The sequence below is a fragment of the Leptidea sinapis genome, chromosome 7 (genome assembly GCF_905404315.1).
Source record: "Leptidea sinapis chromosome 7, ilLepSina1.1, whole genome shotgun sequence".
Classification (NCBI taxonomy): domain Eukaryota; kingdom Metazoa; phylum Arthropoda; class Insecta; order Lepidoptera; family Pieridae; genus Leptidea; species Leptidea sinapis.
Window position 1 is genome coordinate 14269703 of NC_066271.1, and position 27934 is coordinate 14297636.

The 27934-nt window shown below is 34.6% G+C and overlaps 1 protein-coding gene and 1 long non-coding RNA gene across 4 annotated transcripts in view; one reads left to right on the forward strand and one right to left on the reverse strand.

The window, feature by feature from the left end:
- Positions 1–27934, reverse strand: part of LOC126965347 (uncharacterized) — a 40899-nt gene that overhangs the window by 4588 nt on the left and 8377 nt on the right. The window lies entirely within an intron of this gene.
- LOC126965320 (uncharacterized) lies at positions 1125–27512 on the forward strand. 3 transcript variants are annotated; one of them, XM_050808860.1, is made up of 8 exons: positions 1125–1222; positions 3621–3785; positions 5025–5258; positions 6029–6083; positions 7108–7203; positions 8420–8556; positions 10418–10510; positions 27319–27512. In XM_050808860.1, the coding sequence occupies exons 1-8, from the start codon at positions 1152–1154 to the stop codon at positions 27389–27391; spliced, it is 924 nt and encodes a 307-aa protein (XP_050664817.1). In that variant the 5' UTR covers positions 1125–1151; the 3' UTR covers positions 27392–27512. The 3 variants fall into 3 exon arrangements, with proteins under 3 accessions (XP_050664817.1, XP_050664818.1, XP_050664819.1); XM_050808861.1 differs by having other exon boundaries at positions 10427–10510; XM_050808862.1 differs by lacking the exon at positions 1125–1222 and adding an exon at positions 1451–1567 and having other exon boundaries at positions 3318–3785.

The following is a 27934-nucleotide window of genomic DNA, read 5'->3' on the forward strand; positions in this document are numbered from 1 at the left end:
AAAAATTAGTTCCAGCTCTCCTACTATACAGAGCGACGCGTCTTGCGGTACACGAAGTCGGTTCTCTTAAGTTGGGGGGGAGGATTTAATTTTTGATTAAACATTGAAGAACAGTTAAAGAACAATTGAATTTGCCAAAAAAATTAACTACCCAACGCCAACTTTAGAGAGCCCACGAAGTCGACCACTTGCCGACTGCCGATAAGGACAACTATACACTATAGAGCGAGAACATGCGATAAAAAACGGTATACACAAAACTATTTATTTCTCCGAAGCAACTCGATAATCTCGTTTTTTGTTTCGTACATTTTCGCCTTATATTGAATTCCGGCGGCAACAGACGCGAATTATATTATTGAACAAGTAAATATTCTATAGTTCTGAATATTTTTAAATAATAATCATTACAGTTATCTATTAATCTCAAACTAAAAATATCGACGTAGTAATAAAATATTTTTGTAAATATTAAAAATGAAATAACCAAGTATAAATAAACTAGAAATAAAATAAAATACCACTATATAAATAAATAATTGCAATTAACAATTGATTTGATCGGTGAACCAACAGTATAAAAACATAGTATAACATCATTACGAAAAGAAACGAGGTAAAAAACTGCCATCTGAAAAATAAAGATAAGGTAAGTATTAGATACCTAGGTGTAGCTCTTCAGAAATACATAGTTTTAAAATAAATAGTTGTCCAACCCGTATCCATACCGTAAATTGTTTACGTTTTGGTATTTTGAAAAACGCATGGCGACACACCTCTACTGAACTATCCTATCGTTTCCTAAACTAAGGTAGGTAGGTACTAGGTAAATACTGATTAATGTTAAAAGTATTAGGAAGCTGTAGGTAGGTACCGACCCATTTTTGTATGCCCATGAAATTTTCATAAAACGTAGTACCTAGATACAACAAGAATAAGTTGGTATAAATATGCTAAAATCACAATTAATAAAATTCAATAGCCTAGGTAATTGCTACTTAGGTCATAGGTGCAATAAAATCATTATTGTGAAAATCCCTCTTTAAATGTTTAGAAATCATTCATCATAATATAGGTATTATAATCCTATAAATAATCTTTATCTATGTCCATTTAGGAGGCCGTGCTTTGCTTAGTAGCTAGTAATAGTAATGTCTATATTGGTCTTTCCCCCTACTGATAAAATAATATCAGCTGTTTTCGGCGGTCATCTAAAGTTTAGGTAGGTATGCTCACAATTCATTTATCTAGTTAGGTACCTAATTTGTTCTTCGTAATAATATATTCTTTTTGATCGGATGGACACTTTGTAGAACAAAAATAGGGGGTTGTTGGGTCAGGACATACGACCTTTTCTATCGTGAAATCTATAATAGCGAGTGGCTTTTATGATTTCATGTTGAAATTTGAACATGGAATTCGTTCTACATATCAGAAAGGGTGGTCCCATGTAAATGTTCGCTGGCGAAAATTCAGCTGTAGACCGTACTAGAGCGTCTTTAGATACGAAGTTTGGCGTAGCTTAAGGAGGATCTCGAAAACAACTCCTTCCACGCCGGGCCTTGGGGTAAGAAGTAAGAACATAGATTCTTAATAGTTCTACTTACTAGCGTAGCCAACAACCCATTCTTTCCGGAAATCGTGATTTATATTTCGTTTTGAGTCTAGTGCGAGCTGAGATATTTAATTTCTTTCATGCAATTCCTGATTATTTTTTGCTCTATGATGGTTAGATAACACACGACTGAATAAGATAGGAAGTACGAATCTTGTAATAGATGTAGCTAGAGTGCCAATGTTGGTGATTCTGAGCAGCACCAATTCACGATGAGCTAACAGAGTATTTAAAGGCTAAATAAGGACACTTTATTTACATTTCTCAGATAAACCGTTTTGTATTTTGTAATTATTGAGTATCACCAACCTTTAGAGATTGTACCCGTATGGTTCGTAAAAGAAGAGAATTTTATGCAGTGATGGCACATGCTTCGACACTACCCCTCTTATTCATAATAGTCTGCTAACTTAAAGCATTGCTAATTCTCACTCTGCCTTCTTCTACTGACCTAAGTCAGAAAGAGAAAAAACACTCCTTAGCGGCTATTTAAAGTTAGCGGACCATGATGAATAAGGGGCTACGTTTTTAGCATAGAGCGTTACGTCAAAAGCTGTACACATGATCCATCGCTTAGGTGCATAGATCATATTTTTAGTTAGTATATTTTGCATAATAAACTACTATCTAACTCACACATTGACAAATCAGAATCGGTCACGCATTTTGAGGTCGTCTTTAAGCTAGTATAGTGTGAGTCTATGATAGAGAAATATAAAGTATATAAGTTTTATAAAATTATATTATTGATTGATCAATGTTGGGCTACATCGTCCGTCTTATGTCAGTCAGAAATTTTAGATGACAAATTGATGCATTTGTATTGTAAACAATTTGCTAATGTACCGATAAAAGTATTTTCACTGACGTTAAATAATTTAGGCTAGTAATGAATAATATAACTCGGGCAGCTATGAGTAAATACAAGCTCTCCAGGAGGGGAAGAAAGCTTGCACTGTCAGATGACCACAGAACGTTAGTCGCCCTGCCAAAGGACGTCTCAGAAAGAACATGGTAATGTCATGATAGTGCGAAACTGATATCTTTATGTAGATTAATTCTTAGTCTACTGGATAAGAAACATAAGACAAAAAATACAATAGCAGCGGAACCTCTATTATGTTACATTACCGAGGCTTTACTTAGTTAGATTTTGGTAACTATAGGTAGTCACCTAAGTAGGTTTAGGTAAACTAATAATATGTTGAGTCACAAGTAATCGCGGCTTTTCTTTTCAATCAGTTAGTTTTAAAAGGTTCTACTTGGCTCAAACACACTGCCATTGAAAATAAAAGATGCATAACTCTGCTTCATTTATAAACCTCCAAAGTGTCTACATTGAAATTCAAACGTTTTTATTCAAATAAGATTTAAAATCACTTGATGTATCGTCAAAAACTACCCCATCGTTACACACTAACCACACATGTGTAGTCGTAGTGTCTTTCGCTAGTACCTATTATCTAAATACATTTGCAATTATTATGCTAAAGCAAAAATGTATAAAAATGACATGAAACTAACATAATATTATTATAATATATAGGTACTTATAGGTACGACGTGGATGACCAAGCTTTGATTCGTGAAAACTTAGAGGAAGCTATCCTACCATCACCTTGCTAGATCGGTTTTTTATCCGAATATCCTTGCGGTGTGTTGTGAATTTTGGATAATTATGACTTTTTCCTTAACATTTTAGAGCAGACCTACAAAAAAGGCATATTATTGTGCACAAAACTAATATCTATGTCATCGTGACAATCTACCTAGGCGACAATCCTTCATCATACATACTTGAAGCCTCTCAGAGTCGATCGATCGTAGTCCAACTATTTTGAGGTAGATCGCCAGCTGTTCAAGCTTGAGCACCCTTGATCTAGGCTATGTCAGTGACTTTGATATGGGCGTTGGCAAACACTTAACATCAGATGACACGTCTGCTCGTCATGCGCCAATATTTCATAATATAACAATACATAAGACATATGTTTCATCAATTAAGGGCAGAAATCCTCCAAAAAGAAGAAAATGATTTATTGATATTAGAGATACGAGAAGATATAGTAGAAGATGCGCTGAACATTTGTTATGAAAAGTACATGGAGAGACAGACCTCATTGTTCACAGCACATTGCGCCGCAGAAGCTTGGATCAAGTTAATTGACTGGTACATAGTTTATAATTAAAAGTCTTTCTAAGTCAAAGTTTTTATTTGCATAAACATGTTAGATTGATGTTACATAAATATTATAAAGTACATGTTTGCCACATTTATGACGTGCAAATTTTATAAAACGCATATCTAAATCATGAGTAACAATAATATTAATTTAACAAAAGATTAGTAGCAGTATTATATAGTATATAGTCAAGTTTTTCATCTAATGAATATAAGCAGTTTTTACTAAGGTATATTTTAAATTTAGATGAGAAATTCCTATTTGACGATACCTCTCTTATTATTTTTGGGATGTGATTATAGATTTTTATGCACATACAAAAACAGTTTCTCTGAAATAATATAGTTCGACAGCAAGGTACTTGTAGTTTGGTGGGGTCCCTGGATGGGAAAAGAGAAGTGTTTTCCTGTTTACTGAATTCGCTAAAATTTTTTCGGACAAACATACAGCACTAACTTTTACTATTAGCTATTGCAACTTTGTCTGCATGGGTTTCAAGGCCATTTATTTTTTTATTTTTACTTGCGAACTGATTGAAATAAAACAAAGCAAAGGGTGGAGTGAAAATCCCTACCTAAATTATTTCTGAGTCTAGCGATATCTAACAAATGTACAGACCATTAATAAACAAATACAAAAGTTTAAAAATACATTGCCTTGAGTTCTGTTGCATTAATATAATTACACCAATAACTTATTTTTATTAAATATAATACAAACTAAAAGGCCTGCCAAATTTCTATGATTCCTCTGGTGTTGCAATAGACTGTGGGCACCTCATCAGATGAATTTACGCTCGTTGTCCGCCTCTTGCGTAAAAAACATTTAGAATTTACAACTGGTATAAATCAAGCCAATATCGATAGGAAAAAGCTTTGCTATAAAAAGCGATAGGCGTTACATCTACTATTAAAATTTCGCTTAGTAAAAGTTTTTTGTTATTTTCCCAGTAATTTCACTAGCTAGGGCACCCTTTATACCGAAGCACTACAATGCTTACACATTACTGTTTCACGGCAGAAAAAGGAGCCGTTGTGGTACCCATAATCTAGCCGGCATCCTGTGCAAAAGAGCCTCCCACTGTTAAATGCCCTAAGTCGCCTCTTACGGCACCCTTGGGCCTGGGACTTACATATTCTTTTTATAGCCCGGGAAAGCACAGGCAAATTTTTATTAGTATAGTATTTGCCTTAATTGCCTTGTCAGTCTTTCTACAAAAATTACAGGTATTTCTATCGTCACGACCCCGGTGAAGAACCAAGTGCTCACCCACAATGCTTCATCCCAAAGCGTACGGAATCATGGATACCTGACGAGATACCCGACCCCTCCCCGAAAGACACCTGGTGTAAACATGAACTCACAGTCCTTGAGGATCCCCAAGACGAGATTGCGAAGAAAAGCGACAGCAGTCATTCTTTGGACATGCCGATAATTGAGGATATACCTTCAGAATTCTGGTAACCTTTTTTATTAAATGGGATCTAATCATCATCATCTAATCGATTGAGTTCTGCACAATCGTTTATCATCATAGCAGTTTATAAGATCGTACTCGTATTATCACACGGGGTATTTGTTTGTTGATGTGATTAACGCTGCTAATATTAAGGCTATTTAAGTCAATATGTAGTCAATTTACGTAATCCACAATGTGGAAAGGCGGGACTTCGAAAAAAATTTATAAATTATATTTTCCAGTCAATATGCCACACTCGTGAATAATTCAAGTTCCCATAAAGGGGTTGGCGCCAGTACGCCGAACGGTTCAGTAGCCACACCATACGATACCGCACCAAGATAAAAAAAATTGTCTGTCTTTCGCGCGATTTTTCTACTTAAATGATTGATGACTAGAAATTTATAGACAGAGTTAATATATTTTCTGCATCAGTGACGTTCTTATGTATAGAACGCCATTGTTCTACATAGTAAAAAAAATATATTGACTGATATGAAAAAGGACTGACTTAAAATGTTTCATTGATTATAGTTGCATATAGATAAATTGTTACGTAATAGTACTGTGTGTGTTTCTATAATTAAATCCCAACCACTATAGTACGGCAACTCCAAATAATACACCAACATTTAGACAGACAAAACTAAAGAGGTAAGAGATAGTAAAAAAGCGAAACCTTCATTTTGCTATTTTTGTATAAATAGTACCTAATTGTGATTTTTAAAATTGATTGTAAAGGTTAGCTTATCCCGAATTAAATTTAAACAGGTTTCCTGGAAAAGTTAACTTGCCCTACGAAAACGAATCGAAGACCTTTACCGATGTAAGTTGAATTCCCTTAATAAGTATAAGATAAGTAGGTAACTGATTCTCACCGCATATTTACGTCATCACCGCGTCACATCGTCAGCATTAATTGTTTGGTATTGGTAGACGGGTAGCGTTCACCTACAGTAAGATTCACTATGGATAACGCCTAGCCTAGCCTACGATGTAACTTTTTAAAATAAAGTCTATTTATTTAATTTTAAAAACCAATGTTATTTTGTAGCAATATTAATGCGCGATTCGAACCCGCGCGTCTGGATATAAGTAATGAGTCCTCGAGTAATGAGATAAATAACATAATAAATAGCAATGCTAATGTAATATTATGTAGAGTCATCGCCTACGCAGCTTCTGGTTTTTGGTCTTGGCCGCGGCGGCTCACACGGCTTCCCGTGACTAGTTACAGCGAGAGGGGAGTGCCCATCCTCCGCGCCTCCGACTTTAATAAAACACTCTAGGCGTAGGGCATACTAGTACCCCGTGGATGTCGAGGTCCGCTGATTCTGTCACAGTAAAGTGATAATAATATGGCCATTGTAATAAAGTCCATATACTTCTACGTCACTACACATATGGAACAGATATACATTGTATATGCGAGGATTTGCGAGTAGCAGCTGTTGAATGGATAGGAAGAATATAGAAAAAAAAGTTTTTTCCAATCTATTCGTGACTAGTCTCATACCCTTGCTTTCTGCCGTTGTTTAGAATGGAAAGACGCTTAGCGATAATAGCCCCAGACGTTTAAATAAAGGTTTGCATGAGATATTAGATGAGAGGAAGGAAAAGGCAACGTAACTAATACAATTTTTGTCTCAATTTTGTCTCTGATATCAATGCTATAAAGCAAAATTAATTCTATGTAGGATTGGTATGTCATATTGGCTATTTTGAGATTCGTTACATTTGTAATTTGACGTATTGTATACACAATCTGTATAATTTTGTTGCATATCATATCAATGGTGTTTCCAAATAAAGTTTTCATCTAGTACTAAGCCCTAAGAACTTTGAAACAGACGGACAGCGGAATCAGCGATTACAACATCTGCACAGAGAGCGAAGTGTTGCAGAAGGTGACAGACTATAGCAGCTCGGAGAAGTTGTTAGCTAAGGTAAGTTAAACAACAGTAGTTCAATAGTTATTCTCTGTTCACCGGAATAATTTGTTCTGTAGGTATCATGCCTTCAATGATAAGTTTCCATGAACGTTTCCTATTCGGGTTGATTCCAGCGGCCGAATTCTGCCATCGGACACTACGCCAAACGCCAAAATTCAAAATATAACCCGCATTACGTTTACGTCTGGTATTCCCCAACCGCGCGTTTTACAAGAAATTTCTTACCTCGCACAGCCACTTTGTGGAATCAATTACCAGCTGTTGTTTTCCCGAACGGATACGACTTAGGGACCTTCAAGAAAAGAGCATACTCCCACCTTAAAGGCCGGCAACGCATCTCTTAACAACTGTTGTTGCGGATGTCCATGATCTGTTGCCTCACCACTCCTCATACCGTGAGCCTCTTGCCCGTTTAGCCCCTCTTATATTAAAAAAAGTTTTGGCGACATTTTCGGTCCTCTACAACAAATATAGCTTTGAACATTCATTGTAAGAAAATCTGCGCAGAAAATGAAGAACATGGACCTTATTTATTCGGTAGATTGCATGTTTTGGAAATAATTTGTGAATGTGGCTCGACAGAAGATATCAAATAACAGAAGAAATTAAAGATATCAAATAAGAGCCTTTGATAAGAAGGACGATGCGAGAAAGACATTTATCTGACCTTAAGTGATGCCTGCCCTTATGCCCTGCCAATAACAATGCAGTACCACTCAGGTTTCATGAAAATTCAAAATTTTAAGCAGAACTGCTATTGCGCTCAGATATGTCCAGCAATTTAAAGCAAAGCATGAATGGTGCACACTTCTGCTTGGCGGTAAAACATGGCGCCGTTGGCATATACTTTGCTGATATTCCGTGCAAAGGCTATAAGATCTTGGTGACAAGTGATTCTCACCATGATAGGTTAGCTTAATATTATTTACTGCTTGCCTCAAAAAGACCGGCAGATGTGAAACATCGTAGTGATTATTCAAATTTCTAATTTAAAAAAAAACAAAAACTAACTAGACTTTATCAAATAAGACAAAAATCTACATTGAAAGGGCTTGAAAAAGCGTCATACCGTTTTCCGTGACGGCAAATTGATCGATTCGTGGCTGCAAATACTCTCTTTAATATAGCTTATATTATTTAAAAAAAAAAAACAGTGGTAAGTTCTGGAATATATGGAAGGTTCCGTTGATTCCTTTTACGCTGTGAGCAGGAGTCGAGCCTGACAGCGGAGCAACTCTCGTCGCCACTGGACGGGTCAGTCCAGAGCGCCGCCGGGGACTCCGCGATGGACCGCAACAAACCCAAGCGACGGTTATATGAGAAGAACAAGAGTGTCAGCAAAGCTAGGTGACAAAACTTCCACTCACTTTTTATGTTCATAAATAATAACCTAAAATTGACCTGTCAGCTCTCACTGTCTTATTAATAAAGACAGTGTAAACTTAAAAGCTTAAAAGTATTTCTTCCTGTCATTTAAATCTGTAGTGACAAAGGTAAGATAAAGACATAAAAGTTTTAAACTTGGAATAACTTTACTTCGCGTTTATTTTACACAGTGTGTGTTTTACTAAAATACGGTTTTAATAGAACACATACTTCTTATAATACATTTTACAAAAATTAAATCATTCTACATTGAACTAAGAAATATATTAACGTGAAGGCTGCCCTTTTAAGGCGAATATATCACTTACTTATACATATATTTTTGTTAAATACAAAAGGTTTATATAATTGTACAAATTCAATGAGCATCTACGTAAGTAGAACTACTAAATCAGCAGTAAAGCGCGCGTATTATTTTCTTTTCTTTGGCGTTTCCACTTTATTGCGACACGTGTAACTAAAAAAGTGAATAAAGTGAGTCTGATGGCGCAACCTCGTATGATAAAAAACAGAACAGATATTTAATATTAAAATTTAAAGGCATGTGATGCAAGAAAACATATTTGCTAGTATTTTATTGCAGGCGTTAATTGTGCGCGTTTACACTAGCTTATTATAATCGCTTAAATGGTATTGCTAGTGGAAGCACCGTAGGGCGGGTCGTTATCGTCCCTAAAATATTGTGAGCGAAGCGATGGCTGGTCCATGCGAAATGCTCCTGAATGTGCTTTTGCTTCTTTTTTCTGGGTGCTTTTGTGGACTGTCACCGCGAACTCTGCTTTTTCGAAATATTTTACTCAAAAGTTGCGTCATATATTTATTCAAAACTATTGATACATTTACTGTAGGTACTATTTTGAGATATTTTCAAATAATTTTACTCTTTGTTTCTTAACTTAAGCAAGATTTATTAATGAGCACAAATTTTACTATTTTGCACAAAATTAAAATCTCAACTCAAAATTATTTATTGATTTATAAGAGTGGCAATGAGATCTTGCCACCTCATCTCATGGCTTACACTTTTTTTTTATTAAAAATGGTAAATAGATTTTTGCTTTACTTGTACCTACTGTTAGACCTTAGATAATTTATACGTCTAGATAAATAGATCTCTTGCTGTAAGATTAAAAGAGGAATATTAGTTTAGTGTGCGTGACAAGCTACGTCTTACACTCGCGATTTGTATGACACTTTGTGTAAGTGTGCGTGAATTGCTCAAAATAGAGGTTAGTAATAAAGTCTTTTTTTCGAACGTTCCATATCTGTCATAGATGTATAAATGATCTAAGTGTTAGACACCCTAGTACCTAAGTATAGGGTTTCGTTGTACCTGCGAACTCTTCAAAAACTTTATTGATAGACAGATAGACACATACGGTCAAAGAAGTGGTATTTTTATGACAGTCACAGACGAGACGAGCAGGACCTTCAGCCGATGGCAACCGATACGCCTTGCCCATTGCAATGCAGGGCCGCTCAGGATTCTTGAAAAACCCAAAAAGTCTGAGCAGCACTACTATGGCGCTCGTCACCTTAAGACATAAGATGTTAAGTCTCACTTACAAAGTAATTTCACTAGCTACGGCGCCCTTCAGACCGAAACACATTAATGCTTATACACTACTGCTTCACGGCAGAAATAGGCGATGTTGTGATACCCATAATCTAGCCGGCATCCCGTGCAAAGGAGCCTCCCACTGGTTGGTACTATAAAAGTATAGAACAAGGAACTCACTCAATTTTCTTATAGAAGTACCTTAAAGCCAAGTGGGTTAAGTTAAAAGTAAATATAACATTGTTAATTGGTTGTACTTGTCAGCATGTACAGGTCGAGAGGGTACCTACCGCCGCTGGCAGGAGAGTCCAGGTCGCTGGTCAGCATCATATCTGATTGCCGCCTCAGGAACCTCAGGTGACATCCTTGTTTCTTTGTTTATTGCTACTGGATCTCATAGGAATTCAAATCCCCCCGTGCTTCGAGCTTTACACAACATCAATCTATGTATACATATAAATAAAATTGGAGAGACTGTTTGCAATATTGAAATAACCGTTTTTTACTGCATGTATATGAATATATATATATATATATATACCGTACAAACACCAAAATAACATTTTTTTTTACAAATTTTGTCTGTCCGTCTGTCTGTGTGTTCCGGCTAATTTCTGAAATGGCTGGACCAATTTTGACGGGACTTTTATTGGCGATTATTTTAGAATAATTCTTTTATTAGAAAAAATAACGTAATGTTGCAATGTACAAGAAACGGTTTAACTCTAAAAATAATTTATATGGCAAAACAACGTTTGCCGGATCACCTAGTATATAATGAAAATGGTATTTGTTTGAGGCTCAATCATGCCTAAACCACTGATCGTATCGACATGAAACTACTACCATTCGATGCGAAATTTATCCTAGATAAATTTACTTATTTTTTTTATTGTATTTGTATATAAAAAAATACGCTCAACGGAGCGGGCGGGAACGGCTAGTATTCAGTATGTAAGTCTAAAATGTACAATTGCATGAATTTGAATTCGTCGCTGGCACAAGTTGAATCGTTGACTCTCACCACGGAGCTCCCGATTCGATTCTCGGCCGGCACGTACCAATATTTTTCGGTGTTCGAATTCATGGACGTTTATTCGAGACTTTATAAGATCGCCAACGCTCTTGTGATTCCTCTGGTGTTACAAGACAGTATGGGCTGAGGTGATCACTTACCAACAGGTGACACATATGCTCGTTTGTCCTCCTCTTTCATAAAAAAGTGTGTGTTTTCTTACGCACTCAATAATAATAATAAGTAATAAAAAAAAATCCTTAAAAAAAATCCTCGTGCTATGTTTCGTTTGTAGAAGTAATAATATTGTAATAAAGAAGGTATTAAATACAACCAATGAAAATATTATAATACCACATAATTTAGTTCAGGAACGTGTAATTAAATACCATTAAATTATTTTTATACAATGAGAGAGAATTTATTTTTAAATTAGTGTATAAATTATGTATTGTTTATTTATTTGATTCTCGTCCATTGGTTTTGGTTTAGTAGACATATGAGTTTCAAGAGGCTTGGTAGCTGAAGTATGATACAAATGGTATAGTTGACCGGCTAACGTCAGGGTGTGGGTGCGCGTGCGTCGTAAAAATTCACGTTGATCATCTTTCCTTAACGCGCGAAAGTCTATATTCAAAAATTATAGTAAAATCGAACTCGCGACGACCGAACTACGACTTCAAAGCTTTTAAAACTATGGGGAGATCACAAACTTCAAAACTTTGAGATGGTAGTTTTTAGAAATATTAACTAAGGTATATTGTTCTAGAATTATTAGCCTATATCTATACATATAGACACAGTATCGTATTTTCATTTTGTTATTTTTTTAAGTGATCACTTCTTCACTGGGATTTATTATAAAAATTAAATTATACATTAAAACTTTTGGACATGCGGACACACTAAAAGTTTTGCACTTCTAGCTAATCGGAACTATTTGAATTCGGATGTTATATTTTTTGAAACGTTGCATCCTTCTTAGTAATAAAAAAACAATTGGCGGGAAATCATTTGTCAATTGTTTTTATCACACATCAAAGTTCTACGTACGCAACGAAAATGGAATTAAGTCGAAAAGATTTTAGAGCGATGATTTTTTTATGATTTTAAAGTTCTCTCTCTCCGCAAGACTGTGACAATCGTCTTCAAAATACTTCTTCTTTTGGGAGAGAAGCACCTTGCTTGAGCACCGTGAGGCGATGGTTTGCTGAATTTGAGGTCGGGTTTCTTTACGATAGAATAAAAAGATATAAGAATCTTTGACTCTACCAACTAAGCCTTCATCAATCAAATCTAAACAATTAGTTATTTTTTTATAGTGATTAGTTATAATAATTAAATTCACCTATAGTAATTTAAATTATATATACAGTATAGCTCATTTAATATTGAAATCGTCTTCTTGGATCTGTAGGTGGACTGTTTATCATGACAGATATCTAAATCAGTAAAGTTTTCATTATATATGAAACAAATTCTAAGAACTGCTAGCTATAAAATCAATAAGTCTAAAGTTTGCGACTTACCTACTAAACACGTCATTTGTCAGATCACGGCTTTTCGACTTTCTGGGTCTCGAGATCTCGGGCGATTGCCAACTCCGTGATCATCTGACAGCTTTCGACTTGTCAATCAAAATTGTAGTTACAATAATAATAGCTTCGCTTACATTTTCTATCTTGTTGTATATCTGTTAGAGATGTACCTTTCTCTCGCACGCTTTGTTTAAACAAACTTACGCATACGTATTAGGCATACGAAAGCATATTCTAAGTATTTGTCACAAACAGAATTATCAACATCATCTAGATGGTGTTCATAGCCAAAAGGGGATCCGAAGCTGTAGCATATGGACCTGAACCACTGCTGCATAACTCAGGCCCAAATTAAAAAGTGGCTTCGAGAAAAAACGCAACAATCCCACCTAACAAAATGGAGAAACAGCAAAGGATGCAGGCAAACAAAGAATGCGGTTCTGGTTAGAGAAGAGGTTATCTCAATAACACAGAGATAAAATACGTAAAATAGTAGGTGTTGTCACCGGTCACTGTCACTTGAACAAGCATCAATCTATCATAGGTGTGACAGAAAGCCCTTCGTGCAGAGGATGCATAGAGGCAGAAAAAACGCCAGAACTCGTGCTAATGGAGTGTAGGAGTGTGGCCGAACAACGGGCACATCTTCCAATCACCAGCATCGCTTCCGAATTCCTGCAGAAATTTTAAAAGACTTCTAGTCTTTTGTAATGATCTGGGCTGGTTGGAGTAAGAAGACAAACGAAAACAGTGGCCCAATCAATAGGCTAAGTGTGTAAACAGCCCAGCTAAACTAACTAGGTACTAACTAGATGGTGTCCATGCACAGTACGGTTTTCAAGGATCTTCCACGTGTAGAATGAGCTCCTTGCGCATTATTTTCATGCCGGCAGGACAGTATCCTCAAAAATCGCGAACACTCTCTTAATTCGCTGGCATCGCATGTGTGATTCCGACAGAGTGTGGGCACAGGACACATCACTTAAAATCAGTTGACAAAAAAAATAAAAAAATGGCTCTATCGTAAATACTACTAGTCCACAGCTGAATATCTAAGGAATCCGACAGCCTGGGACTATATTATGAGTATTGGCAAATAATATTATATAATGGCAAATACAATATAGTAGATATATTTCATTAAAAAGAGCGCAAAACAAGAATGGAGAGTTTCTTGCAAGTTTCTTCTAGAAATGACATCAAAAAGAATTCAAAAGGGATCAATTTTGAGAAAATAATAGCTTTGAAGTCGTAGTTCGGTCGTCGCGAGTTCGATTTGCACTATAATTTTTGAATATAGACTTCTTTTCGCGCGTTAAGGACGCGTTCTCAAAACAGAGAGGTATCGAATCGCACCACTACACTGACACCGCTCAAACACATACACGTACTTAAATCTTCCACGTGTAGAATGAGCTCCTTGCGCATTATTTTCATGCCGGTAGGACAGTATCCTCAAAAATCGCGAACACTCTCTTAATTCGCTGGCATCGCATGTGTGATTCCGACAGAGTGTGGGCACAGGACACATCACTTAAAATCAGTTGACAAAAAAAATAAAAAAATGGCTCCATCGTAAATACTACTAGTCCACAGCTGAATATCTAAGGAATCCGACAGCCTGGGACTATATTATGAGTATTGGCAAATAATATTATATAATGGCAAATACAATATAGTAGATATATTTCATTAAAAAGAGCGCAAAACAAGAATGGAGAGTTTCTTGCGAGTTTCTTCTAGAAATGACATCAAAAAGAATTCAAAAGGGATCAATTTTGAAAAAATAATAGCTTTGAAGTCGTAGTTCGGTCGTCGCGAGTTCGATTTGCACTATAATTTTTGAATATAGACTTCTTTTCGCGCGTTAAGGACGCGTTCTCAAAACAGAGAGGTATCGAATCGCACCACTACACTGACACCGCTCAAACACATACACGTACTTAAAGTTAGTTGCGGGAATGAAATGAATTTGATACTTTAGCAAGTTTGAATTTTGTTTTTTTTTTAATACCTATGTATTTTTGATAATTGTTTGATGTATTCGTTTAGTAGTTAAATATTAGAACTTTAGATGGCAATTCTGTCGCATAACGTCGTGTGTAGTAAACGCAGTTTTTTTTAAATCCAAGATGGACGCCGCACAAAATTATGATTTCAACAATGTGCCTTTTATCCCTTTTCAAATACGTTTGTTTCTGCTCCCCTTCCATAGAAATAGCAAGTGTCCCAAAATTCCTAATTTAACCTAGAGCATATTCTGTTAGTAGGTACAGTAAAAATTTAGTATTTTTTGTCTACAGAGCAGTTGAAGTTACTTCCTGTGTATTACCTCCGAAATCAAAACTAAAAAACTAAATATGATCACGGTTTTAAGTGCCACTACACTAAACATATTCATTAAAAAGAATGTCAAGTACAAATTACATAATATTGAATTATTCTTAGAAATAGATATATATAATATTGAATTATTCTTTGAATTAGGATAATTTCAATTAGGAAAATAGCTTCAATTAGAATGATTCAGGGTCTCGCAGCAGGTATTCAACTATTCATAGCTTCCCTGAACTTAAGGCGAAGAGTAAGCAGAAAACACACAAACATGGTGTTTTTAGACAAGTTTTGTGGTGGAAGTATAGCATTTCGAGCTATGAACACTAACTTAATCCTGTTACACATATCCTTAAGTCTTATTTGTAGGTTGCTAATGCTTGCTGGTGGTCATAGTTAACACTGCCGAGCCTTTTTGATCTACCATTTTTCTTTGAAGTTAAACAAGTTTTTTGGCATGGCGTGACGCATTTTTTTGGTATTTCTCTCAGAAAAGTTATTCTTATAGCTTGTACTTTTTTGTGTAGGCTCATTTATTCAGATTAGTAGAGAATAACGAGGATTGTAAGCATATAAACTGTTTGTTAACTGAAATTTGAAAATATTGGCTTTGTTACATAGATGGCGGGCCGGCAGCCGTGAACTCATATCGCTCAAGGTCGCTGGCATTTAGTGTCGCCTTAAGGGCGATATTCAGGCTTAAGTCAGTTTGATGTCAAAACTTCACAGAAATACACAAGTATTAAGGCGTTTGCTTATAATATTATGTTGATCCTAAAATATTTTTAATATTGGCCTCCGTATCATTTTCATCCTAACTATAATTTCATCTTATATCTTTAAACTATAATATAATCATAAATATAATCTGACTCTCGGAAACGGCTCCAACTATTTTTATAAAATTTAGTATACAAGGGAATTTGGGGGTTGATAAATCGATCTAGCTAGGTTTCAATTTAAAAAAAATTGTTTTATCCGTGTTTTAATGAGAAACAGCTACATTAGCAACAGAATAAAAAGGTTAATTTCGCCTCTATACACAAGACTGTAATAGCTCAGATGGGACATTGGGTGATCCGGAAAGCAGAAGACCCCGGTTCGAATCCAGATTAGTAAATTTTTTGTTATTTTTTTGTATCTTCTTAAAAATCCAAGCAAGGCCCGGTCATCCGGATATTATATATTACAAATGTGAATGTAAGCTTGTTTGTTACGCCTAAACCACTAAAAAGATTTTTATGAAATTAAGTACATATATAGACTAGAACTTGGAAAAAGACCTAAGCTACCTTTTACCGCGAATCAGAGGTTTGGAGGGGTTGGAAGTTTGTTTGGAAGCTCGTTATTATCAAAGGTGACACTATGAAAATTTGTATTTAGGCAATTGATAATAAATATTTGTTTTAGCGTTTTTGAAATTTCGACCTTTGTGCGGTTGAAATATTGGGTAGCTAGGAGTTCGATTTTGACTATATTTGGTACAAAAATAGACAGGCTAGGCTTAAAAGTTTCAGGAATACTTTAAGAAAAAATATGTTTTTCCCATAGGAAGCTATATTATGTGTCGTGCTTACGATTATCATACACGCAAAATGTTTAAGCAAAGGATGGAAAAACAAAACAAAGTAGTTTATAAAAGTGCTTTGCTAAATCTTTTAAAGAGGATTGTGTTATATTTTATAATAAACTCCTTAATGAAATTAAAATATTACCTATTAAAAATTTTTAATGTGTCGTAAAAATAAATTAACATCTAAGGCCTATTATAATGTGAAAGATTATTTGAATGATGAAGATAGTTGGAATTAATGTTCTAAATTTTGTAAATGAATATTGTTATACTCATTTGAATGCTATTGTAACTTTTGTACTTCATCCTGACTTACACTAAATAACTTATAAAGTTTTACAGTGAATAAAGATTTTTTTGACTTTGACTTTGAGTGTATTAAAATAAGCATGGGTAACCGCAGCAATATGTATGTATATTATTGGCAAAGTATTTTTAAACATAAAAAATTTGCTGAAAGTAACTATTCCATGCGGACGTAGTCGCGGGTAAATGGTAGTGTGAGTAATATTTGCTTCTTGTGGTGTTATAGTCCGTCTAGGTATTTCCTTTTCAAGTACTTACCTATTACTTTCGTGGCTAGGCATACATTGTCATTTCCACCCACATATTCGCACAGATAATCCTAAGTTTATAATGAATATTGGAAATCATAACGTTTTATGTGGAAATTGAACTTAGATATTCAATTAGACACACACAACTTAAATTTTCTCAAGTATTGTTAAACGAGAAACCAAAATATAAACAGAGAGTAGATTTCTAATAAGACCCTATTCATGTGAGCCTCTATGGTATTAGTACAGGCTCTCAATCCTTCTGATCAGGGCCCTTCATAATCTTATATTTCTTTTGTACAGCCCTACTATATACCACAAAGGTTACCATGGAAACCCATTGAATGGCATTACACGGAACAACGGGCCACGTGCAATATAACTTGAATACTGAATTCGCTGACCCTCATTATTTACCTGACAACTGTACACCTCGGTGCGTTGAACCCACGTACCTCCTAATAAATGCACGTTTTTATACAGTTGAATGAAACTATGGGGTGATTTGTTTAAAGATTTATCAAATATGCTATAATGCGGCCGCATAATGTGGACACTTGTGCCTAGCGCAGGGTTGTCACTCGTCATAAATAAAATATTTTCAAGATTAAAATTGTGTCTCCGTTTCAAGTATCACAAGGCTGTAGGTATATTATGTATAATTTATACTTTTCTAAGAGATCATATTTGTCAATTAAACCTAAAAAGAGCGGTTTCAGAAAAATTACGACAGGTGCTCTACGTCAATAGCTTTAATCGCAAGAACATAATTTAAAAGGCATAAAGGCATAAAAGGCATTTATTTTCTCAAAATTGATTCCTTTAGAATTATTTTTGATGTCATTTGTAATATACTAAGTAGATACTACTACCGCCTTGGAAACAAATGGCGCTCTGAGAGAGAAGAAGCGGCGCAAGAAACTCTCCCAGCATTCTTTTTTTGCGCTCTTTTCAATAAAATATACAATATTGCACAGTCATTTCTATCGCTATAAAATAATCACAATCTAGTCCCAGGCTGTCCGATCATTTAGATATTCCGCAGTGGAGTAATAGGATTTACGATTTATGGCTGTATAATAACAAAGCAAAGCTGTATAATAATAGCAAAGTTTAATTAAAAAAGTAAATTTTCATGATTCGAAGTCAAGATTCGCTGCAGCTGAGTCCCTTAAAAAGTGTAAGCATTGTCGTATGGCTTAAAACTCAATAAAGGCTATTCTAATGGAATACAGAGAAAATCTCAACATTATGAAAATTTAAAATACGTTCACGAAAGGCACCAATTTGCTCTAAATAGTGATTTTCATCTGATAAATATATATGAATATAACCACATTAAAATTTAATATACGTTCACAAAAATCGACACCTTTTTGCTCTAAATAGTGCCCCAATCATAGCTTAAGTGCCAAAACATTAAACATTTTATTAAGAAAATCAAGTAAACCATATTTTATTCATAAGAAAAAAAAATTATCTGACTCAATTTGGACTTTGATAGCCCTGGGTGTCCAGGAATTTAGAGGTCGATGAACGATCAGGGTCTCCCATCAGGCATTCAACTATTCATAGTTATCGTTCCTGAACTTAAGGGCGATGTTCTGGCTGAAGTGATCTTAATTCTCGAGGTCGAAATCTATATGCGGGAAGATTGTCTTTCGAGGGAAGCAAGTTTGACGAAAAGGTTTTATATTACCGTAGACGACTTATTATTTAGTATCACATGGTAGTTGTATGTCGAAGCGAATAATCTACTACTCATTGGTGGTGGTTACTTAATTTGACTAAACATAAGCAAGTGTCAATAAATTTTATTTGAATGACGCAAATTTTAAAAAATTCAGACACATTTGAGCACTGTTCTTGAACTGACTTGAATTATTCCATACAAAAATTTTCAACCTTTTTCTCCTTGGTTTTTAACTCTAGATCAATAAGTTTTTCATATAAAACCAATGTCATCATTATCCCTGTTCCCTTTTGTTATTTTTTTGATATTTTTGTTTTGTATGTATTGATTTTACTAGACTAGCACTCTCAAATATGGCAAGATATGAGAAGTACTAAATAGTACAAAAATATATAAAAATAATTGGACATGTATTTATGTATTATTTTTGGCTTCATTAGAACAAATTTTTCGCAAACTAGACTGGTAAACATACGGAACAAAAACAAACGGCATGGTGCTGAAACACCTCAGATTCGCCAATGATCTGATAATAGTTATAGATAACTCAAATCACTGAACTTACAAGTAGCAGAAAGCATAAAGATGGGCTTACAGAAGAAAGCCAAGACCAAGCTGATGACGAACCGTTCAAGGACATCGGTAGAAGTAAACAGAATCATTATAGACTACGTTGACGAATATACTTATCTAGGACAGATTATCACCTCAACAAATCCCCTCACCTCGAAGAATATACAAAACAGAACAGCATATAGCATAGAAACGTTACTGGTCCTAAAGGAGCTTATGAAAAACACTTCAATACTACAACACTCAGCCATGGTGTATGGTAGTCATAGGCTGACTAATCTTAGAATATTAACACTGCGCTAAGCAACGATTACCTCAACAACTAAAAGCATGTCACCATAGATAGATAGGACATAGCGTACTGAGGATCAAAAAAACTGATAGAATAAAACTAGGAGAAAGAAGAAAAAAGACGAACATTGCAGAAGTATTACAAACTATTAGTGAGCTCAAATAGCAATGGGAAAAATAGGCCAAATAGTATGAGAATGGAGTGGAAGAAAACAGTTTCTTTCAGAGACTTCAGCACGTAAGTGTTACAGTGGGAGGCTCCTTTGCACGGGATGCCGGCTAGATTATGGGTACCACAACGGTGCCTATTTCTGCCGTGAAGCAGTAATGTGTAAGCATTACTGTGTTTCGGTCTGAAGGGCGCTTTAGCTAGTGTAATTACTGGGCAAATGAGACTTAACATCTTATGTCTCAAGGTGACGAGCGCAATTGTAGTGCCGCTCAGTTTTTGGGTTTTTCAAGAATCCTGAAAGGCACTGCATTGTAATGGGCAGGGCGTATCAATTACCATCAGTTGAGCGTCCTGCTCGTCTCGTTCCGTATTGGCATAAAAAAAAAAATACAATTTTTGTAAGAATAACATATAGCCTTTCTTAAAGATAAGTGCAAAACCATTTCAAAATGGAACCGTTTACAATTTCCTATTCATTAATAAAATGAATTACGTGGTCAAATGCTTCCCAAAGATCTGTGTAGACCACGTCGGCAGGAATCCTGTTGCCGCTTTTACCGAAGTTCACTAAAATTGATCTAGTTATATAGAAATTTGACATTTATATCCGGATTTGTACACAAGTACAATTAAAGCGTTTCTATTATTTCGGAATTTGCCTGTGCTAAAAGATTTATTAAATATAAGACTGAGAGTACCCGCTCCTTTTTTGTCGTCTATAAAACGTAATACTTTACTGACCACAGATTCTGCAAGAGCATATTGACATAGCTGGTGACACGTCAGTGCTTGATCTAAAAGAAGGTAGTTGCGTTTATGAGTTTGTGTGAGTATTATTATTAGTTAATGTAAAAACCTGCGAAGGTTCAAGAACAAATTACACATATATGGTTCCGTTTGCGATGGCTGTGGTACTATCGTTCATTTGAACAGGTATGCAATGCAGTTCCTTTTCCTAGTTTTAATCAATTTAATTAATAATTTGAAGTTTCTTTTCATAATTATTTCGACTTTGTAAATGTAATAATCGGAGCACATTAAAATCTTTTATCTACCTTTCGATTCCAATTATCTCGAATACTCGGAACATGCCAAGTTAAATTGTTGTCACTTTTATGAACGTAACGCCTGCTTACCGCGTTACATCCAGTGCTTCAATCATTAAAATAGGTAAGTAAAGATGTTTCTTATTCCAGAAGGCATCTTAATTCGTAGTATATTAGGTTTATAAAGCACACTTGATCACGCATTACGTATTGAGAACCTTTCTGCAATAGGGACCAAAATGCTTAAATGTACTCGTGCAATATGATTGCAATGGCGTGTGCAGCGTGATTGAGTGGGCCACCGCGTACACGAGGAGACCACGGCCATAAACCGCTAACCACATCATTCGGTTGTAATTGCTCCAAGCCTCTGTTCATTTGCTATAATCAATCATTATTATTTATGCCTATTTATATGCTAGCTCTGCCGACGTTTATATATTACTATATCTTGTTTTCGAATTTTATCGATTCAATTTTAAATTTAACGTGAATGAATGTAATAAGATATCGCCCGAGAATAATCCAAATCTGGCAGATTTTGACGAGTCAACACGTCCTCAGGATGCCTCGTGTAGAGGCGAAACACGTGTCGAATTGTTTAAAGACAAATTTTGGCGCAATGAACACTAGAGAAAACTCAAATCATTTGGATAATTTTGGATTTCTGCAAAGTAACGCCTACTTCAATATTTTTTTTTATCGCCCGAGAAGTTATGCTATCGTCAATCTTAGTCTTCAATATTTGTTTTGCTTAATTTCACTTTATTTTTTATTATTTTTAGAAGTCCTTAATTCCCTATCGAGTGAGCCTCTTGCCCGTTTACCCCCTCTTATATGTAATAATTTACTTTTATGTCTGCAAACAACAGGCGTTAATTCTGAGTTGTTTGCAGTTACAAGGATGATATCATCGCTCATATGCGAATGAAAAGCTTCTATGCACACTTTTTGCTTGATGATCTCTTGATGATCATAGATACCGCCAACCAACCCAAGGTTTCAAAGCTTAATGCATACATAGTTACAGATTGAAACTGTTGGGCTCAATTTAGGCTGGAACTTTAAAATAATTCTTGAAACTTTTTATTACTAATTACTAGAGTGTTAGGATGATTGCTCCTGAGTTGACTACGGTCTTTTTGCATCTATTTCAGAGCTCCTACTATAAATATACCTAGTGTCTGGATCATTAAAGATATCCTTTGTCAATTCTGACCCTACAGGTCTATTTCTCATATTGTCTCCCGCTTACTACGGTGTAACACACTATAAGGTAATTTTATACTCTGCTATATGCAGTCCATAATTGATTACCTTTACCATTGCGTTGAACTTCAAAACTGTATAATTTTTCTAAAGTCAATGCCATAAGGTGATCGACTTCGGTCCAGAGTTCGATTCCCGCTGTGACCTGTATAATGTTGTTCCTCTTATGCAGGACACTTTCGGAAAGCCTAATTTCAATATTTTAAATTTCATATCCCTTCAAATAGGTTCTTTGTAATTCAAAACAACGACAGTCTGTTGAACTTTAATGACACATACTGTGAAAAGTCATCCATTAAATATTTTTTCTCTAAACTCGACACTGCTAAAAGCTACCATCAAGTGTCCTTTAGTTGGGGGTTATGGGGTATTGGCATTAGAGAATCTTTATAAAAGGCCTACTTTATGGCTGATAGTGGTGTGAAGTAAGTGTGAAGAAGTAATGATTTTCAAGTGATTAATTATGTATTTGTAATTTTTTATATTCCTACAATATGGATTAGTTTTAGCCAGATAATTATCACTTCAATAATTACACTTAGATTGCGTTGATGAAACATTTACTAGTATTGCATTGAATGAAAGATCAGGCAGGAAAAAGTGTATGACCAATGATCATCCCATGAATGTCTTTTTTGTTTGCTTTTAGTGATTTCGAAATTATTATTGCTGTACTGCAATGCAGATTTAGGATCAACTGATTGGAGACAAAAATCGGGATTTAAAAATATCTTTAATAAGCGATCCTACTTTGAAATAAAATGCTTATGTCACCAATGTTTATTAATTTCAAATATTTTTAATCAAAATAGGATAGAATATCACTTATTGGAAGTACCATCCATTCGAAAAGGTATCCCGCAGACCTGAGAAGAACGGGCGGCATGTAAAATCGTACAATAAAATTTATTATTTAATAGCCTGAGGGCGGTCGCTCGATTCCCAATCTGTGGTATTATTAAGAAAGTCATTTATGTTATAGTGACCTTTATCACACAAACATTTTTTTAAAAATTCTTTTGAATTTCGTAATACATTTGTTCTGAACATTTTCTGGGATCTTGTTGTAACAGCAACAACGTCCCACAAAAGACTTACTTACTTGACTTAGCCGAGTAGTAGGCATTGTAAGTTTATGTTTGTGCCCGGTGTTAACATAATGGTTAAGACAGTGTCTAGCAAGTTCACTTTTATGCCTATGTACATACATAACATTATCAAGAATATATTGAGGAGCAACAGTCAAGATGTTTATTTGCTTAAAATTTTGCTATCAATGATTCTTTAAGACCTAGTTTATAAATAGCGTGAATAACAAATATATTATTGATATCGGCAGTATTATTGCATAGCAATATACCTTGCTAAGAAAGTAACTAAAGGAAACTAGTCGCGCCGTATCTACGTCGGTTAATTGTCTAATTTTTTAACCGCGTATGCTACAGAACTAAGTCTATTAGCTAATCCTTCAATATGGGAGCCCCATTATAATTTGGAATCTAGAGTTATACCAAGAAATTTTGCAGATTCGATGGTTTTACCACCTCTCCATTTAATAAAACAATTGCATCTAAATTTTTTAGACCTATAAAATCTCCTCACGATTCTATTTTAGTAGAAGATTTAAACAGACTGGTGTTATTATAATAAAATTACACTAAATATATCAAAATGTGTGGTGATGACGTTCTCACGAAAAAAATTCAATTTGAATTCTTTGTATAAAATCAATGGGACGGTCCACTTGAGTTAATACTCAAGTGGACTTTATTCGCGATTTAGGCGTAACATTAGACATCTCTGTCTAATGTTATGTCTCAAATTTAACATACATATCGATACCATCGCTAACAAAGCATTAAAAACATTAGGTTTTGTCACAAGGAATTGCAAAGAATTTAATTCTTTTACCGAAAATAACAATTTATAATGCATTTCTTCGCAGTATCTTAAAGTATTGTTCTGTGGTATGGTGTCCTCACTACCAAATATACAATAGTAGATTAGAAAAAATCCAAAAACGTTTGATATGGCATCTTTTTTATCAATCCAATCTATGCAATCTATTAGAAAATTATTCAGAACGTTTGCGATATTTTAAGATGCACACACTGATTGATAGGAGGAATACATTGGATTGTCTCTTTTTATATAAAATTGTTAACAGTGGAATTGACTGCCCCGAAATTCTCTCGTTAATTAATGTATCCGCTCTCATGTGACTCTCGAGAATCAGCAGATACGATTGATTTTTAACAAATACTGCAAAGTCTAACCTTGGCCAATTTCGTACTCTTAATAGAATTGTTCGCACTTATAATAGTCTTCCGAAAGTTGATCAAAGTATAGACATTTTTAATGATAAGCTCTCTGCTTTTCCGTTTAAACTTCGAAAATTTATATGTTGCTAGACAGGAATATAATTTGCTGTTCAACAAAAATTATTCATTTAATCTAAAATTTTAGTTCTGCCGTATGTAAAATAAGTTTTGTTCATTTTCACTTTATAGAAACTAATTTATAATTATTGTATTGTATTATATTGTATCTTATCATTAGTTCTTATGTTGTTAAAATTCAAAAATTATGTTTGTTATAATTGCATGTGGTCATTGCCTGTAAGTGCAATAACACTTAGACGTAGACTTATTTAGAATAATATTTAATGTAATTAGTTAGTGATTATTGTGTTGGCGATGCTAATAAATAAATAAATAAATAAATGTTGACATTTGTTACGTTAAATTTTTATATTTCGTTGTTTTGCTATTTAACATTATGTTATGAGCGCTTAACCAGTACACGATGTCAGAAAGATTATCGTTTACTTCGTCATGCATAACCTGATTTCTTTTCACTTTGAATATCAGTGAAGTGCCATCCGCAAACAACACTACCTTTATTTTTTTCTATAACGTTAGGAAGATCATTTATGTAGATAAAGGAGCTAAACTAAGAGGAGTCCCAGGAGATCTTCTGCCATTCACGTCGACCTCTGAATTCTATTGTTTAAATGTGAAATCAGAAGATCGAGTCACGCTACTAACCTTACTAAATATAGAAAAAAACATGAATAACTTATATTATTTTTATGTGAAACATTTCTAAGAGTACTACATTAAACAGTAATCGCTTCAAAAATTTGAGTACTTTGGAGATGGTAGCACTTTTATAAATTCTCGAGTTAAGTTACTGCTGAAAAGCTGTGAAATTTATGCGAAAATTACTAAAATAGGCTTGGGATAGTTGAATGTAGCCTGGATTGTGGAATCAAATGGGTAGTAGCATGTAGTAGTGTAGTAGTAAAATGTAGCTTTCTGGATAACTAAAAGCTGAATACGAGGCCAATAATGTCTCCAACTTATAGACTGTCATGAACCTGCAGTCGTATTGCTTCGAATTTAGTTTATTCATTGTTATAAATTATAATGATATGACCTGAATAAAAAAAATATAAGCCGTTTTTCGCTTCTTTAATGACAGATAATGATTACGTACTCAATCTCACTCTTAGCACAAAATATTAACTGATTAGAAACCTCCGAAAAGTGGAGCGAATCCTAAACTCCTCTTGTAAAATCAATTAAAAAGAGGCAAAAAGAACGCTGGGAGAGTTTCTTCTCGCTCAGCGCTAGAAGGCATAAAAGGCATTTATTTTCTAAGATTTGTTCATTTTGTGCTAATGCACTAAAATAATAAAAAATATATATAAGTATCATTGAATCAGATAAAAAAAAACCCATTTCAAAAACAGATAATCTAAATCATAAATAATAAATTCAGATCGAATAGTATTCATGTTCAGGAATAAGTTATCCCTCGGGATATTTCATTATTCAGACATTTGTATGCGGATTCCATCGTACAATATACTTTGGGCCGTCCTAGTTTGCATGTCACCTTCGAATTTTCTGGTCGTCAACCCGCCTGTTAAGTTACCTGCGCCTGCCAGTTGCTACCGACTCGAGTCTCCTGTGATATTCCATTAGCATTTCTGTCTCAATGACATATTACGTTGTATGATTCTATTATTCTATGATCATTGTATATTGTTAAATTGTCGACCGCACAATAGGTACATATCTCTCGAAATTGAAAAACTATCGCTTGTCTTCCTTTGTTTTTTCCTTAGATAATTTATACGACTAGATAGAACCTCTTGTTGTTAGACAACCGGTAAAAACAAGCCAGGAACATTAGTTTAGTGTGTGTGACAAGGTACGTTTTACACTCGCGATTTGTTTGACACTTTGTGTTAGTGTGCGTGAATTGCTCAAAATAGAGGTTAGTTGTAATCTCTATTTATTCGACGTTTTCACAGCTGTAATAATCTATGTAGACGTATAAATGATCTAAGGTTTTTTTCAGGGAATCGGTCTAGATGTTTCGGCTGATGACGTGAATAAATTACAAAAATAATCTCGATACATCCTGGTTGTAATGAATGTCTGCCATATTTGTTGCTGCATCAGTATCAGCAAATATTAATTAAATTTTTGGTTCCTGTTTTTGAAGGATATTTTCCAAATATCTGAAACGGGGCTAATATTTTACCAATTTATTTACCAAGGTATCGAAAGTATTCAATTCAAATTCGGATCGAAATTGTTAAAGGAAAATTAATGGGATGGATAGCTCACAATCATATCCTGAGGAAAGGAAGGGGGAAGGAAGGAAGGCATTCAAATATAATAAAACTTTTACAGTTATGAGATATCTATTATAATGTAATAGGTATTTATTTACGGTGTGTGTGGATGATGCAGCTACTGTATGTAGTCAATAACTTTTGTTTTGTATTAATTTACATCTACTTTTTTGACTTCCACGAGTAAGTCATTTACTATTTGACGATTGAGTATTTTCATTGGACCACTTTACATATATTGTAATCTGTAAAACGATGAAAATGTAAGTGTTGATTTAAAAGAGTGGCAATGTGTTTCTTGCCACTTATTCTCACAAGCTCAACACAACGAAGTGGCCGTAAATTCAATTAGAAAAAAATTTTTTTGACATTCATGTGTCATTTCCGTGACCTACATTAATGAAATGATTTTGACTTGATATGAATATTTTCATTAAATGATTGATAATTTCCCAGGTTGGAAACGCAGTATGAGATAGCATCAGAAAAGATCGACACTCCTCCCGGGGAGACGGTGAAGAGGAAATAATACAAGCTGAATGATTTGTGATTATTTATGCTGTCATTGTGATTTGAGATAATACCTTGATCATATTTGTTTTAATATTTTTATTTACTAATAAAACAGAAATAAATAAAAATATTTTCAATATATTTTATTTTTATCGTAGTAAAATAATTGGTAATATTACTAGTACATCTTTGCTGTTCGTCGAAGGGTCATATTATTCGGATGTTTTTTGGTATTAAAAATTTCTTTCAATGACAAAACTCTGAATCTGTCATATTCTTAAAAATTTCAACACAAAAATACCGAGACGTCATCCGTCATCCCATACACGGATTGACAGATTAAAAAAAAAAAAAGTTCACAGCTGTCGTAGTTTATCTACACGTATAACGGCTTTTTTCATTAACCTATCTATCCTTCGTTTAACTTACTAGAGGTAGACAAAACTATCCTTTTACGCTTATTTACATTTCAATAACCCATCGACATAACGCATTGGACTATAATTATATTGGACATAACTATGGATAGATAAGATCTTATCGTTAAACGGTGACAGCA

Excerpts from the sequence above, each read along its gene's own strand:
- LOC126965320 (XM_050808860.1), top strand. The coding sequence starts at position 1,152 with ATGTCTATATTGGTCTTTCCCCCTACTGATAAAATAATATCAGCTGTT. Across the intron at positions 5,259-6,028 it reads GATATACCTTCAGAATTCTG|GTTTCCTGGAAAAGTTAACT; the intron begins GTAACCTTTTTT and ends AAATTTAAACAG. Across the intron at positions 8,557-10,417 it reads AAGAGTGTCAGCAAAGCTAG|CATGTACAGGTCGAGAGGGT; the intron begins GTGACAAAACTT and ends TGTACTTGTCAG.